Source organism: Mobula birostris, chromosome 3, assembly GCF_030028105.1.
Source record: "Mobula birostris isolate sMobBir1 chromosome 3, sMobBir1.hap1, whole genome shotgun sequence".
NCBI classification, from domain to species: Eukaryota; Metazoa; Chordata; class Chondrichthyes; order Myliobatiformes; family Myliobatidae; genus Mobula; species Mobula birostris.
The window spans coordinates 171,782,018-171,798,840 of NC_092372.1; the positions used below are offsets into that span (position 1 = coordinate 171,782,018).

The window sequence follows — 16,823 nt, forward strand, 5'->3', positions numbered from 1 at the left end:
ATAAGGGAACATATCAAATGCTTTACTAAAGTCCACATGTAGCATATCCGTTTTCCTACTCTCATCAATCATTTTTGTCACTTTCTCAAGAAAAATTAAGTTAATAAGATTTGACTTTGCATACACAAAGCCATGCTGATTTACTGCATTTTCCAAATATGAGTAAATTCTGTCCCTAAGGATCTTCTCCAATAATTTTGCTATAACAGGCCTATAATTTCCCAGTTTGTCCCTGTTGCCCCTTTTAAAAATGAAAGATCAACACCGGCATTTTTCAGTATTCCAGAATTTCACATGTGGCTAAAAGGGATACATAATTTTCTGTGAATTCCCCAGCAATCTCCTTCTTTCTCTCCTTTCATATCCTTGCATCATTCCATTACATCCTGGGGATCTAACACCTAAATCCACCCAATACTTCCTCCTTCTTAATGTTGACATGTCCTAGAATATCAATATGCCTTCCTAATCTTACCATCATAAATGTCCTTCTCCTTCGTGAATACTTATGTGAAGTTGTCATTACAGACCTAGCCCTCTTTCTCTTCCTCCATGTCTAAATTTTATTCACTGTCCTCGAGTAGATCTAGCATTTCCTTAGCTACCCTCTAGCTCCTAATGTATGTATAAAATGCCTTGAGATGTTCCTTAAACCTACTTGTCAAGGAAACTTCAAGGCCCCTTTTAGCCGCCTTTTGCCCTTCCCTATCCAGGTAATCACATCAACAGCACTCTTTCCAAGTACCTTATTAACCTTTGCATCTACTGACATTGATTTTCCATTGTGAGACTGAGATATTATTTGCACCTTAGTGAACTGGCCAGGTCCATGATAAGCAGTTCTCTTGACTCCCAAACATGGGGGTTTAACCTCTTCTCTGTGTTGGTTTCTCCAATGATCCTTCTTTTATACAATTTCTTGTGATCTGCCAGAACCATCTTCATTCTTCCCATCCAGTCGGGTAACTGCACTTTCCTTCATAGGTTCCACCCAGCTTCTGCCATCATTCCCATTTCCCCCTCCTCACCTAGATCCACATAATACCTACTAGCTTTTGCTCCATCTCTCCCTCCTCCTTTTATAATGAATATCGACCCCATTCTTTCAATCCTGATGATGGGTCTCAATGCAAACTTTTTCCAGTCCTGATCAGCATTTTGTGTGTATTTTTGTTTGTGATTCAGCCAAACCGTCAGCTGTCCATTTCTCTCCATAAATGCTGCCTGACTGGTTGAATTCCTCATGTGTTTTATGTATTACTCCAAATTCCAGATTTTCGTGTATCTCTGTTTATGTATTTGTCTTTCACTTTTGTTTCCTACACATGTCACTTGTCCACTGCTCAAGCTCTAAAGTAGTTACTATATAAACAAGCATCATCTTTCACCTTCATGTAGCACTTGATCATTCAATCACCTACACAATCCTGAGGGTTTAATGATCGTATTTTCACTCCTTCATCCATATCTTTGACTCTGAGCCAGAATCTCTCCACAGCCAAATCCATGATGGAAAGAACTCTGTTTGCTGGTCCTCATGGGATACTTGGCACTACAGCCACACCATTGAGCTCTAACAAACCTACTCGCGACAATATTGTGTGGTTAAGTAGGCATAAGGTGTATTGGTCTTCATCAATCGTGGAATTGAATTTAGGAGCGGAGAGGTAATGTTGCAGCTATATAGGACCCTGGTCAGACCCCACTTGGAGTACTGTGCTCAATTCTGGTTGCCTCACTATAGGAAGGATGTGGAAACCATAGAAAGGGTGCAGAGGAGATTTACAAGGATGTTGCCTGGATTGGGGAGCATGTCTTATGAGAATAAGTTGAGTGAACTCGGCCTTTTCTCCTTGGAGGGACGGAGGATGAGAGGTGACCTGATAGTGGTGTATAAGATGATGAGAGGCATTGATTGTGTGGATAGTCAGAGGCTTTTTCCCAGGGCTGCAATGGTTGCCACAAGAGGGCACAGGTTTAAGGTGCTGGGGAGTAGGCACAGAGGAGGTGTCAGGGGTAAGTTTTTTACTCAGAGAGCGGTGAGTGCATGGAATGGGCTGCTGGCAACGGTGGTGGAGTCGGATACGACAGGGTCTTTTAACAGACTTTTAGATAGGTACATGGGGCTTAGTAAAATAGAGGGCTATAGGTAAGCCTTAGGTTTGTTTAAATTGTTCCACTCTCCCTTTAAATCTATGACCTGTAGTATTACATTCCCCTAACTTAGGAAAAAGACTGAAGTTATTCACCTTGTCTATGCCTCTTATGGTTTTATATATCTCTGTTAGGTCATTCCTCATCTTTTATGCTCCAGGGAAAACAGTTCAAGCCTATCCAGTCTTTCATAACTTAAGCACCCTCCGCCCCCAAATCCTGGTAACATCTTTGTGAATCTTTGCTACACCCTTTCCAGCTTAATAATACTTTTGCTCAAGCTAGGCAACCAGAACTCCAAGTGCAGGCTCACCAATGTCTTCTACAGTTGTGACATGATGTCTCAGTTCCTGTACTCAATGCCCTTGAGTTTCATGTTCTTTGTAAGGTGGGAGCGTGGTGGAATTTGACAGCAAAATGATTGAAACATTTGTGTTTTGCATGAGTATAGGAGACAGCATCAATGCAGTCATAAATATTTTAGTAAAAGAGTTGAGGGAGTCGGCCCAGGTAGGACCGAAATAAAATCTGTTGTAATCCCCAAAGAGACAGGCACAACTTGGGCCTATGTGAGTGCCCAGAGCAACACATTTGATTTGGAGAAGTTGTTCAATGGTTCAATAGTTGAATTTAACATCAGAGAATGTTTACAGGTTACAACCTGAGATCCTTACTCTTCACAGACGTCCATGAGACAGAAAAAAACCTAAAGATTGAATGACAGAAATGTCAGAACCCCAAAGAAACCCTCCTCTATCTCATGCACAAGCAGCAGCAAAAGCAACAACCCTCCCCCCACTTACTCCAACAAAAGCAACAACCCTCCCCCCCACTTACTCCAACAAAAGCAACAACTCTCCCCCCACTTCAGCAAAAGCAACAACCCTCCCCGCACTTACTCCAACAAAAGCACTGAACCGCTCCCCCCTCGTGCAACCAATAGAAAATCACCCAAAGAGACCATGATCTAGAGTCCATTAAAAACAACTGTATATCCCAACACTTCAACATCTCAGACAGGCGCTGTCTCACTAGCGAGGGACAGAGATATCATTCCTGCAACAACAAGAGGGGAGGCCAGCAGCTTGCTGTTTCAATGTTAAAATCTGCTGTGTCGCTTCTCCAAGCCCACCACCAACTTGAGGAGCCACACTCTGTCTCGAGAGAGAGAGAGAGAGAGAGAGAGAAATCGAGTGCAGGGCCCTCATGGGCCACCGGGCTGCACCCCAAAGGTACACATCTGCCAGGCTGCACCTGGGGATGTTGAAACACCAGGCTGCACAGCAAGTCCAAGAGCGAGAACCTATTGCCGGTGGAGAACCGTGGTTTGAGTTGCAGCTGTAGATCATGGACTCTGACAGGACCCCAGCCACCTTGAAAGGAAAAGAGTGACATGAGGAAAGAAGAATAGGCTGTTTCATGGACAAACTGGTAGAAGTTGCCCAGGTCTGTGAAAACCTCTGGCACTATCTTTTCCAGCTCCTCCCACTCTAAAAGTGAGAACAAGTTCTGTCAGGTGAATGAGTTACGTACTCACCCTACTCAATCTTTTCACATAGTCCTTCTGTACAAAAATCTCTGTGGTTAATCTACATGGATAGATCTATATCCTGATACAGAGATCAAAACTTCACATAGTTTTGCAGCTGTGTTTGCACCAAAACCTTGTACAATTGTAGCAAGATATTACTCATTGTCCAGACCTTTAAATGCAGGCTGACATACTGCCTGACTTTCTATGACTTGCTATATCTCCATGCCAGATTTATACCACCTGTCTGATTACATTTGCAGTCAAATCACCAATTTAATATGTTTCCATATAGATAGCTTCAGAAGATCACGGTGATACGATTTTAGCAAATATACAGAAAGAAGCCTACTTTGTTGATTTCCTGCGTGATGCTCCAGAGGCAACTGGAGATGAACCAGATGACATGGAATTGGAAGCTCCTAAAATTTATGAACCTATTCCATCATTTGATGAGTTGAGTGAACGCCTAAAGTTGTATATGGAGCAATACAATGAAGCTATCAGAGGTGCAAAGATGGATTTGGTGTTTTTCAAGGTACAAGCTTAAATTGTTTTGCCTATGGTAATGCCAATTGTGGCAGACTGATATAATGTAATTAAGAACTAGAGACAGAAACATTTTCTTCAATTGTTTACCTTGAAATACTTATACCCTCACAGTCACAGGTGAAGAAAAAAAGATCACATTGAAGTTTAGTCCTTGAAAGCTTTGGTTATATTTTGGGCAGTTTTGGGTGAGCCAAGGGTGATTTGTTTTGTGTATAGTCCTATGTGGGATGCACAATTTCTGTTGCAGAAAGGGCAGATATATTGATTGGGTTCTTGTGTGTTCCTTCCACTTTTGGAGAAATTCAGTCCTGAACTTTACTTCATTTAGGGAAAAAAAGGGTTTCAGAGAATCACAGTGAGGACAATTGAGAAAAGGGTGAATACAATGAAACCGTTATCTTTTTATTACAGTCTTTAGTCTATGGTGGATATATTGATGAGGATCATGTCTTGATTGTTATCATGAAGCAGACGAGGGATGGTTTTAAATTTTATGAGACAGTCAGATATGGGAAAGATCCTCAATATTCCCCTTATGTTGGCATTCAAAGGCTTTTGTGATGTCAGAAAAAAACACATATACTGATTGATGTACTTTCATTGCATAGTCAGCCTTGAGAAAGTGGTGATCAGATAACTTCCTGAACTACTGCAATACTACAGTCTATTTGGTAAAGGTGCTCCCCCAGTACTATTGGGTAAGCAGTTGAAGGACTTGGACTACGCAGTGTTTGAGAACATGTGCAGTAAAGGGACTTCATTCAGGTTTTAAAATGTAATCACTTGTTGTTAAAAGGATGCCATGATACATTTGGTAAAGATATCTCGGATCATTCGAACTCCACAAGGAAATGCTTTGCTAGTAGGTGTCGGTGGATCTGGAAAACAGAGCCTTACTAGACTGGCATCATATATTGCAGGATATCAAAGCTTTCAGATTATACTCACAAGGTAAATGTGTTTTGCAGTAATTTTATTATTCCAGTTCTGTATGACGATTTTATTTTTTACTAGTCCACTTTTGGCAAAGTAGATGCTTATGTGAATCTTGCAATATTCAGAATACTGTATATGCAACTGACTGCATATACAGTACACTGGATAATGTATTACATAACATAAAGTTTTTTTCTTTTATTGAATTGTGAAAGTGATACAACCGTATTGAATTTCATCCATCAAACAGTTGAGATGTGTATGTTGACACTACTTGATATTGCTTTGGGAATGAGGAATATCATTGTGTAGGTGGCACTATAATTTCATAATGTTTCATATTTTCATATTTTCTTCTAATTTTAAAGGAGGCAACTTGACATGTCAATGCCAACTCTTGAAGCAATCAATTTTATTCCCCCACATAGTCTCTTGTAACCTGTTCCCTCCCATATGCTCATCAACCCCACACTATTTTTCTATCATCAAGCTGCAACTAATTTACCAGCCAGCAAGTGGGAGGAAACCAGAGCACTTGGGGTAAACTGATGCAAAGAATATGCAGCCTCCACATGGAGGGTCAGGATCAAGCCCATGCTACCTTTAATATTGATCAAAATTACAAAATAATTTTTAAAAAATGTTGGTTTGGCTATCTCCTTAAAACGTTTAACTTGTCACAGTTTATCTAATTCCCCACAATTGGGGCAACACCTTGATGTTATGATTATTCTCTATAAAATGTTGCTCTGTAGCTCCCTTTTCCCATCTTATACCACCCCCCTACCCTCCGCCCTCATGATGTCAGGTGAATGCAAAGTAAAGACCCTTATTGCTTTGTTCTTTTTCTTTTTACTTCCTATCTATAAATTCATTTGTCTATCTTTCCTTTAAAAATCATCTTAAAACTTCTACAAAATTTTTTTTCAATCATCTATTGAAACTCTCCCTGATATAACATCTGTTTTCTATTCACCTTTCTAAAATACCATAGGCCAATTTTATCATAAAGCACTATAATCCCTTTGGAATATCATCACAAGATTAATGTTTTTTTTCAGAACATACAACACAAGCAATCTAATGGATGATCTGAAGATTTTATACCGAATAGCTGGACAAAAAGGTTTGGGAATGGCATTCATATTTACAGACAATGAAATAAAAGATGAGTCCTTCTTGGAATACATGAACAATGTTCTTGCCTCTGGTGAAGTCTCAAACCTCTTTGCTCGTGATGAAGTTGACGAAATCATCCAAGATTTAATCCCTGTAATGAAAAAGGAGTATCCTAGGCGACCACCTACCCCTGAGAATCTCTATGATTACTTCCTTTCAAGAGTGCGTAGTAATCTCCATGTGGCTCTTTGCTTTTCTCCTGTTGGGGAGAAGTTCCGTACTCGTTCATTGAAATTTCCTGGCCTGATTTCTGGTTGCACAATGGACTGGTTTCAGCGTTGGCCCAAAGATGCTCTTGTTGCTGTTGCTCAGCATTTCTTAGCTTCATATAAAATTGAGTGTACAGCACAAGTTAAACAAAGTATTGTGAGCACAATGGGGACATTTCAAGATACCGTGGCAGAGAAATGTGTTGAATACTTCGAACGATTCAGGCGTCAGACCTATGTGACCCCCAAATCTTACTTGTCTTTTATTGGAGGCTACAAAACTATTTATGGAGAGAAATTTGCTCATGTGGAAATGTTGTCTAACAGAATGAAAACAGGTGTGGATTTATCTATTTAATTAGTGTGTTGATGCTCATAACCCATAATTATCTGTAAGCAGAGAATTCCTGCATTCATCTGTGTGGATACAGTTTAAATATTTTTTTTATTTTAAAATTCGTTCAGAAAACTATAATTGAGAAAACTGAAATGGGTTTGCATTTTAGTTTTAATTAAACAGCAAGAGAAATATTTAATCAAAATTCATTCATTGAAACCTAACAGCATCAATATTTTTTATATATTTAAGGAGGACTAATTTAGCTGGATAGCATTCAACTAAAATTTTTAACATCCAGCTTGCTAACAATTTAAATAAAATCAAAATAGATGTAAAGTTGCAAGACACATCCCTACCTTACAACCTATGTTTAACTTTAATGGTTGGAAATAAGTTATTTTATTTGAAAATTGAGAAACAATTAATAAGGGAACAAATTTAATCATTCAGTGACCATGTGTGTTAATTGAGAATGTGACAGAATATTGTTTAGTTTAAGTGACTGAGCAGCTGATTAATATCTGCCAATAATGCTGTCTTGCATATATCAGGAGATAGGTGCTGAAGCATGGATTCAACATCATTATTAACTCATGTTAGTATTAACTATGCTGCATTTGTCTGGTCATTGGGGAATGGGAAGGGATGAGGAATGATGGTAAGCAGAGGCACTGGCCCCTTAATAATTATTTGAAATATAATATATTTAACCTGATGTCATGAACACTCATACATAAATTCCCCATCTTCTTCCCACCTCTTCAGCAACTTCCAAACAAAAGCTGGCAAATGGAAAGATCATTGCATACTTGTTTAAACAAAACACATTTAGGTGTGAAGTTAAAAATCATCTGCTGGAAGAACTCAGGAGGGAAGGAATTGTTAATGTTTAGGTTGAAAACCTGCGTCAGAACCTGACATCTAGCATCAGACTTCTTCCAGCAGAGTGTTGATCTACGAGGGGTGATTGATAAGTTTGTGGCCTAAGGTAGAAGGAGTCAGTTTTAGAAAACCTAGCGCATTTATTTTCCAACATAGATCCCTCCTATATTTACACACTTAGTCCAGCGGTCGTGGAACATACGGACCTTGGACCTCCAGAAAGTGCTCACAGCAGGGGTGACTGATAAACTTCAAACTTTCTGCATAATCACTCAAAGAGTTGAACTGCACGTGCATGTAACGAGAGCTGTATAACTCATCTCCTTCTACCTTAGGCCACAAACTTATCAATCACCCCTGCTGTGGGCACTTTCTGGAAGTCCAAGATCCATATGCTCCACGACCACTGGACGAAGTGTGTAAATGTAGGAGGGGACTATGTTGAACAATAACTGTGCTAGGTTTTCTAAAATTGACTCCTTTTAGCTTAGGCCACAAACTTATCAATCACCCCTCATAGATTCCAGCATCTACCGTCCCCTGTGTCTCTAGATATGAAACTTTTTTATTCTTGGCAGTAATAGTAAAATATGCCATTAAAATTATAAGTTTGAATGGAGGACGTACATTGTTTCTCTGCAAAGCTCAGATAACTGGAAAAAATACATTTTTTACCTGTGTTAAACGGTTAAGAAACATAAGCTAAAGAAAGAGAGAGCACGAAAGTCAGAACAAAAGGAACTGTTAAGTTTTCTTTTGCATCCTTTGTGATGTGCACTTTTAAACATGCACTTTGTGAATCAATACATGACTCACAAATGGAAATTCTACTGTATATTCAGATCTGTTTGATGCAGATGTTGTTGGACATTACATTAAAATTCAATACAATACACATAAAGTACTGGAGGAACTCAGCAGGTCAGGCATCTAAGGAAATGAATAAACAGTCGACGTTTCAGAACCTTTTTCAGATCTGAAAAGGAAGGGGGAAGGTGCCAGAATAAAAAGGTGGGGAGAGGAGAAGGAGGATAGCTAAAAGGTGATAGGTGAAGCTGGGTAGGTAGGAAAGATAAAGGGCTGGAGATGAAGGAATCTGATAGGAGAGAAGAGTGAACCACAGGAGAAAGGGAAGGAGGAGGGGTCCCAAGTGGAGGTGATAGACAAGTAAGAAAAGGTAAGAGGCCAGAATACGGAACAGAACAAGAAGGGAGGAGGAAGGAAATATTTTTTTACCAGAAGGACAAATCGATACTTATGCCATCAGGTTGAAGGCTACCCAGATGGAATATAAGGTGTTGCTCCTCCACTTTGAGGGTGGCCTCATCATGGCACAGGAGGAGGCCATAGATCAACATGTCGGTATAGGAATGGGAATTAGAATTAAAATGTTTTGCCACTGGGAACTTCCACTTTTGGCCAATCAATAGGAGGTGTCCAATGAAGAGGTCCCCCAATTTATGACAGGTCTTACCAATGTAGAGGATACTGCACTTGAAGGAGGTTGCATTGGGAGCACTGGACATGATAAACAACCCCAGCAGATTCGCAGGTGAAGCGTTGTCTCACCTGGAAGGACTGTTTAGGGCCCTGAATGGAGGTGAAGGAGAGAGATGAATGGGCAGGTATAGCACTTTGGCCACTTTCAGGGATAAGTGCCAGGTGGGAGATTAGTAGGGAGGGATGAGAGGACAAGGAAATCACAGAGGAGTGATCCCTGCAGAAAGTGGAGAGGGGAAGGAGATATGGATATGTTTGGTGGTAGGATCCTTTTAAAAATGGTGGATGTTACAGAGTATAATGAAATTCAATAGCTGGTCTTTCCTCTTTCCTATTGTATTTCCATTGCCTTAAAGATTACCAGCAAGATGTAAAATCTTTTACCGTTCCCTCCCTGCAATGCCACTTCCTTTGGTCATAATATGGTCAGAAAAAATAGAGTAGGAGCAAGTTTTGAGACGTAAGGAAAGTTGATATTTGGGATATATCTTAGGACATCAGGAAATATGTTTCTCAGTTATTTGTTTAACTTTGATGAACTTTTCTCAAGAAATTCATATTGCTGTTTCCCAACACCTTGGTAAATGCCTTGAGGATATAATTCTTAAAAGTATTATCTGGATATATGAGAGGTTTGTAATAGTGGTTTTTGAAAAATCAGTACCTGTTTTTCTCCTTCACTACAGGCTTGGCAAAGCTAATGGAGGCTGAGGTGTCAGTAAATGAACTATCCAAAGAACTTGTGATTAAGGAAAAAGATTTAGCAGTTGCTTCGAAAAAGGCAGATGAAGTTCTGCAGGAAGTGACCGTAAAGGCTCAGGCTGCCGAGATTGTTAAAACCCAGGTTCAAAAAGTGAAAGACAAAGCTCAGCTTCTTGTAGATGAAATAGCAGCTGACAAGCATGTAGCTGAAACTAAACTGGAAGCAGCTAAGCCTGCATTAGAAGAAGCTGAAGCAGCTTTACAGGTTTGTAAGCAATACTTAAATATAAATATGTATGGAATGATGTTTGTTTAGAGGATTTTTCCATTCCATTGAGGAATTTGTGCGCCTTTTCTTGTTCCCAAGTACTTATTTAGCTGTTATTAAAAGTAAGTTCTCTTACCCTGGCACTGAGTGATTTTGATCAGAAACCATTCCAGTGTGTATGTTGATTGTTGGCATTTAACCCTCAGTGTCAATACAGAATGCTCATACTTCTAGCAATTTGCTGAAGAGAACCCTGGGGTGGTCCTTACTGAGGGTTAACTTCTTCCTGTCCTTCATGGCAGCTCCAATTTTCTTGACTTCTCAGTCCCCTCCATGACTCAGCACTGAGGGCAGGGCAGAGCTTAACTATGCTTTAAGGAGCAAAATGCCCTTTGTATTTAGCACAGGCTTAATGTCGACCATAGAAGGCATATCTAGGGTGATCCCATTCACTTGAATTGAGTTCTGACCTGGATGAAAAAAGTCAGTGAAGATAAATACCCCCCCTCCCATTAATATTAAAATTAAAAATGAATTTATAGCATCTAAATGTATTTTAAATACATTTACAGTTCTTGAACTTCTTAATAATCTAAATGATTTTCAATTAAAATTATAAATGTATTTTATATTCTCAAATTATAATAAACATTTAGAGTTATTTGAAAAGGCACTTAACAATAGCACATCATAGGCCATCTTGGAGAGGTGCGTTGGAGTTTCAGGATTTGTCATCTGTGCCTTGACGCTGGTCATGGGCAAATACATGGCAGCAAGACTAAACCTTGATTTCTCCAGCAGGACACCTGAGATCTACCCCAGACTGGGTGGGGGCAAATACAATGCCTGAGCTATGCTAAGGTGGACGTCCTGGTAACTGAAGCTATATGTCAGGTGTGATATATTGTTTAACTAATAATGGAGAAGTATTTTGCTGGGAAGGAAATCATACCTCAACAATTTGATTATCAGAATTACCACTTGGTCATTGTAGATCTCAGTAGCAGCTTCATATTCATTGATATCACTAATAATTTTCATAGCTAAAATAGCTATTAGGAATTTTGTTAAAAGATCAGTAATTTAAGACCTGATAATATTAATATAACAAGTGCAATGTGGTGTAAGTTAATTCTTCAATAGTATAATTCAGTCATTCAAAATGAGCAAATCAATATGTATTCAGAAAATTGTTAGCATTTCACAACACCAAGAAGTGACTATTTGTATTCCCATAAATAGCTCAGATTTCAGTTCCTAAGATTTTCTTTTGTTCTTTCATTACTTCATTATGCCGGTAGGTCTTCTGTCAGTTTTCTCCTATTTGTGATATTTACGTAATTGATACTTTGGCTATTCATCAAACTGCTCTTGTGATCCCATTACATGATGGGAGAATATAATGTAACAAAGGGGACCTGGGTTCTCTACTCATTATGAGTGCAAGTCAGGTATACTGTTTAGAGACTATTTACAACATTCAGGCCATGCTGTCTTTTTGCAGCTGCCATCAGGAAGGAGATACTGGAGACGTAGGTCTCACACCACCAGGTTCAACAACAATTATTACCCTACAACTATCAAGCTTCTGAACTCGCGTGGATAACTTCACTCACCTGAACCGAATCCACAACCTATGGATTTACTTTACAGGACTCTACAACTCGTGTTCTTTATTTATTTAGTTGATTGTTTGTCAGTTTTTGTTTGTTTGTAGTCTTTCATTGATCCCATTGTATTTGTTTGTTCTACTGTGAATGCCTGAAATAAAATGAATCTTAGGGTAGCATATGGTGATATATATGTACTTTAATAATAAATTTACTTTAAACTTTCATTCAGACTGTGACTGTCTACACAGTAAGCAGAAAATTATGACTGCAGTTTGCAGTTTATCACCAGAGCAACCCTGTTTCAATCAGAAATATTCCCTTTCTTTCTATCCTTCCCTACTCTTGCCGTCCCTACAACTTTGTTATTTTCTTTTCACAGATGTTGCCTGGCCTGTTGAGTGTTAACAATTCCTTTCATTTTGGATTTCTAGCATCTGCAGTATTCTTTTGGAATCTTTTTTTCTCAAATATTAAAAATTGTCAGAAGTTATTATTAATTCTGTTTAAAATATTTACAGACTATTAAACCAGCTGATATTGCCACAGTGCGCAAATTAGGCAAGCCACCTCACTTGATCATGCGAATCATGGACTGTGTGCTGCTTCTTTTCCAAAGAAAAGTAGATCTTGTCACTGTGGATCCAGATCGACCATGTGTGAAACCTTCCTGGGGTGAAGCTTCAAAGTTGATGAACAACGCTTCGTTTCTTAACATGTTGCTGACATTTGCAAAGGTAATAAGCAATAATTGCTGTCTTCTTGTGAGTATTTACTGTTTCCATTTGTAAATTATTACATTTATTTAAATGTTTGACCCTGGTTTTTTTATGTGATCACTTTTATATAATCTGTATTCCCTGAACCATACCCTAACTGCAGTGGGGAGACCTGGAATCAGTTGCCTACATGATTCCAGTTTTCTCTACAGATTTCCAAAACTGGATTCCTTATTTTCACTTCCTTTTCCTGTTAATGAACAAGGGGCACTTATCAATATGAAATTGTGATTCTTTGCATTGCTGTTCAAAGGTATCAGGCAATTTGACACCAAAATGTTATCATTTAGTTTTTAATCAACAATGGGGACCTGTAAGTTCTGATATTCTAACTTTTATTTTGAAATACCTGGAGCCAAGCTCCTTAGCACTGCTAATTCTAATCGCTTGTACTGTGTCATCTGGTTCCAAAAATTATACACAGTAGTTCTGCCTATTACTTATACAAATTTTACTCTACCTTGAAATAATTTCATTACATAGCAATCATTTTGCATGCTGTTATATGATTGTTCTGTTGAAATTGAGTAATGCTCATCAGAATAAATGTAAAAATTAAATCATTAATTTGAGCTACAGTAATCAGAATCGGGTTTAATATCACAAACATATGTCGTGCAATCATGCTAAATCCTCAGTGTTGCTGAATCTGAAAAAAATTAGCATACAATGGAATACTGAATGCTCTGTTTTGACTTTCACTGTATATATTTTTGAGTTTTTTTTCTCTTTTTAATGGCTTTTCCTTATTCAGACAAATGCTATCAAATATTCTTATCTCCCTAGCACTATAATATATTTGCTAGAATGATGATGGGTGAAACATTTACCTTTTAGAGAAATAATCATATCAAAATTTGCTGGTGAAATAATTAGAATGCACTGCAAACGCACGTTATAAGTTCAGGATGCATCAAATATATATCCAAGAAGAAACACAGAATGGAATGATGGCTTAGCTAACAGAGATGGTGGAGAGTAAATTGGCTTCAGACATTACATGATTAACATGTTGATCATCACATGCAACATTCTGTTGTCAACAGCTGACAATGCCTGTTGTTTAGTTTGACAGCTGCATGCAGCCTGTACCATCTTTATTATTCATGGGCTACATGGGACTGACATCATCGGGGACTGGTAATTCTTAGAGGTCACTTACGTTTCTTAAAATAGTGGTAAAATATGTGCACAAGAATTGATGGGAAACCTTTATAAATAAATATGTGTTTTAAAGCAGTTAAGAAAAGCTGAACATATAAAAAGAACATCAACTAAGGTTTTCATATCATGCACCAGAGATCTTGGTAGAAGTATCAACAGTGGGTCAAGCACCTGACACTAATGCTGAAGGAACTGCAGGAAGAAGGGGAAATGGAGAACAAGTAACACTGCGCATGCTGGAATCTGAGGCAGAAATGCCAAAGAACTAGGCCAGCATCTATGGAAAAAGATATTACTCCACATTTCTGATCAATGACCTTTCCTTATAGCTAGAGAAAAAAATTAAAGGTTTGCAGTTTTCAAAGCAGAGCTGGGGGGAGCGTGTGGTGCAAGATAAAAGACCAATTGGGTATAGAAACAGGTTAAGTGATAAGGAAAGTGAGAAGGCCTGTAGCTGGAAATCCAAAGCAACACACACAAAATGCTGGAATAACTCAGAAGGTCAGGCAGCAATCGTATCAATGAATAGATAGTTGACGTTTTGGACTGAGAGTACTGAAGGTTAGCAAGGCATTTAAAAGAAATAGGATGAGAAAGGCACATGAACATGATAATGAGAATTGAGGTGCAAGCAGTTTTACCTGAAGTTAGAAGATTCATTTTTCACTCTAGAAGGCTGCGAATTACCTAGATGGAGGACTTAAAATGATTTTTTCTAGTTTATATTGGACCCCACTATGCCAGAGGAGGAGGTCGCAGACAGACAGGTTGGAAGGAAAGAGATCAGGACTGATAATTAAAGTGGCATGCAACAGGAAGCTCAGGATCACCACTGCGCGTGATTACACTATCTGCATTTAGTTTTTCCATTATAGACCAAGTCATGTTGTCAATACTGAATCTGTACACTCGATTGGAAGGAGTGCAAGTGAATTGCTGCTTCACTTGGAAAGATTGCTTGGGACCCTAAATAGTGGGAAGGCAAAAGGTGAATGGACAAGTGTTGTGTCTCCTCTGGTTGAAAAGGAAGGTGCCATGGAATAGAGAGTGGTGGGTGAAGAAGGAAGAATGTATCAGTAGTCATAATAATATTAATTATTATTTTTTCTTAGTTCAAGCTGGTAAAACCTGAGGTATGGGCATAGCCAAACACACTCACTTCTCAATTGTTAGGAACTTTTGGGTTATATACTAGTAGTGTTTAGTATTGTGGCTTTGTGGAGATTTATATAAATATTGCTGTGTGGGCCTAATTATTATTGTTGCACTTTTATTTTTATTTACCAGCTCAAGCTGGTAAAACCTGAGGCACGGGTACAGCCAAACACACTGATTTCTCAATTGCTAGGAGTGCTCGGACTATTCTAGTGGTGTTTAGTATTGTGGCTTTCTGAGATTTACATAAATATTGCTATTTAGGCCTAATTGATTAATGCTATTATATAATGACTTTGCAACGATACCAGTTATATTAAAGATTAAAGTCTGTCACGAGCCTTGTCACCCATCAGGCCAGTGCTTAAGCCACTTTCCATGGCGTGAAGCAACTGAGAGTATGAGACTACCCCCCCACCCACCCCCGGATAGGATGCCAGTCTATCGCGAGGTTAACCCCCAGCATTTTTTTTGCCGGTACCCATTCTCAGCTGGGCAGACTGGAGCATTGTGTGGTTAAGTGCCTTGCTCAAGGACATACATGCTGCCCTGGCTGAGGCTTGAACTCACGACCTTCAGATCGCTAGTCCAATGCCCTAGCCACTTGGCCATACCAGTTATAGATATTACTATATACTCTTTTCATGTTCCATAGTCTTTTAATTTCCTCTTTTATTCAGCATATTTCTGGTGTTTTTCATTTGTTGATTTTTGCATGTTATGTGTGTTTGGAATGGTTATATCTATTAAGAAAGTTGTTCTTGCTTGTTTATCCTATAATATATCCAGGCAGTTATTATGGATTGCACTATTTAATAATGGATTGGTCATAATATAATTTGTAGGACTCTGACTCTAAAACTAGATGAGGCTATTATTTATAGTAAAGTATGGTGTCTTTCATGAGTTTGAATTTTAAAGCAAGATTTTGATGAATGATGTTTGCCACTTGATTGCACCTGTGTAAGTAATCGGATTGAGTTTAACGGCTGCAGGATCCTGTAATCCTGCAGCCGTTAAATCCTTTTGGATTGTTTCTGGTTTCTCTTGGAATTTCTGCATTTATCATCTTGAATTTGTTTGGCTATTATTATGAATTTTTGATCTTTTTTTGTGTTAACCATCTGGTCCCGTTGGCCATAAGGAACCCCTGTTTTTGGAAAGAGGTCTCCATCTCTGAGCCAGGCATTTACACTGATACTTTGTTGTCGCCAAACAATTGATACTAGAACGTACAATCATCACAACGATATTTGATTCTGCGCTTCCCACTCCCTGGATTACAAATATTAAATATTAAAAATATTAAACATAGTAAAAATTAGTAAATATTAAAAATTTAGATTATAAATAATAAATAGAAAAATGGAAAATAAGGTAGTGCATTTAATGTTTCCCTGTCAAAATCTAGTCTGCTCAAATTGTGGGGATGTCTTCCAATGTGGGTCATGCTTTTAACTGGATGTGGGGGTAGAAGGGTGGGTTGGCAAGTTTGCAGATGACACAAAGGTTGGTGGTGTAGATAGTGTAGAGGATTGTCAAAGATTGCAGAGAGACATTGATAGGATGCAGAAGTGGGCTGAGAAGTGGCAGATGGAGTTCAACCCGGAGAAGTGTGAGGTGGTACACTTTGGAAGGACAAACTCCAAGGCAGAGTACAAAGTAAATGGCAGGATACTTGGTAGTGTGGAGGAGCAGAGGGATCTGGGGGTACATGTCCACAGATCCCTGTAAGTTGCCTCACAGGTGGATAGGGTAGTTAAGAAAGCTTATGGCGTGTTAGCTTTCATAGTCGAGGGATAGAGTTTAAGAGTCGCGATGTAATGATGCAGCTCTATAAAACTCTGGTTAGGCCACACTTG

General features: G+C 38.8%; 1 protein-coding gene across 2 annotated transcripts in view; it reads left to right on the top strand.

The window, feature by feature from the left end:
• dnah5l (dynein, axonemal, heavy chain 5 like) overlaps positions 1-16,823 on the top strand; it is a 297,168-nt gene that overhangs the window by 142,943 nt on the left and 137,402 nt on the right. For both annotated transcript variants that reach the window (XM_072253688.1, XM_072253689.1), the window contains exons 54-58: positions 3,981-4,223; positions 5,034-5,188; positions 6,235-6,899; positions 9,970-10,250; positions 12,385-12,600. In XM_072253688.1, the coding sequence (XP_072109789.1) occupies positions 3,981-4,223; positions 5,034-5,188; positions 6,235-6,899; positions 9,970-10,250; positions 12,385-12,600 (1,560 nt within the window). The remainder of the gene's footprint in view (positions 1-3,980; positions 4,224-5,033; positions 5,189-6,234; positions 6,900-9,969; positions 10,251-12,384; positions 12,601-16,823) is intronic.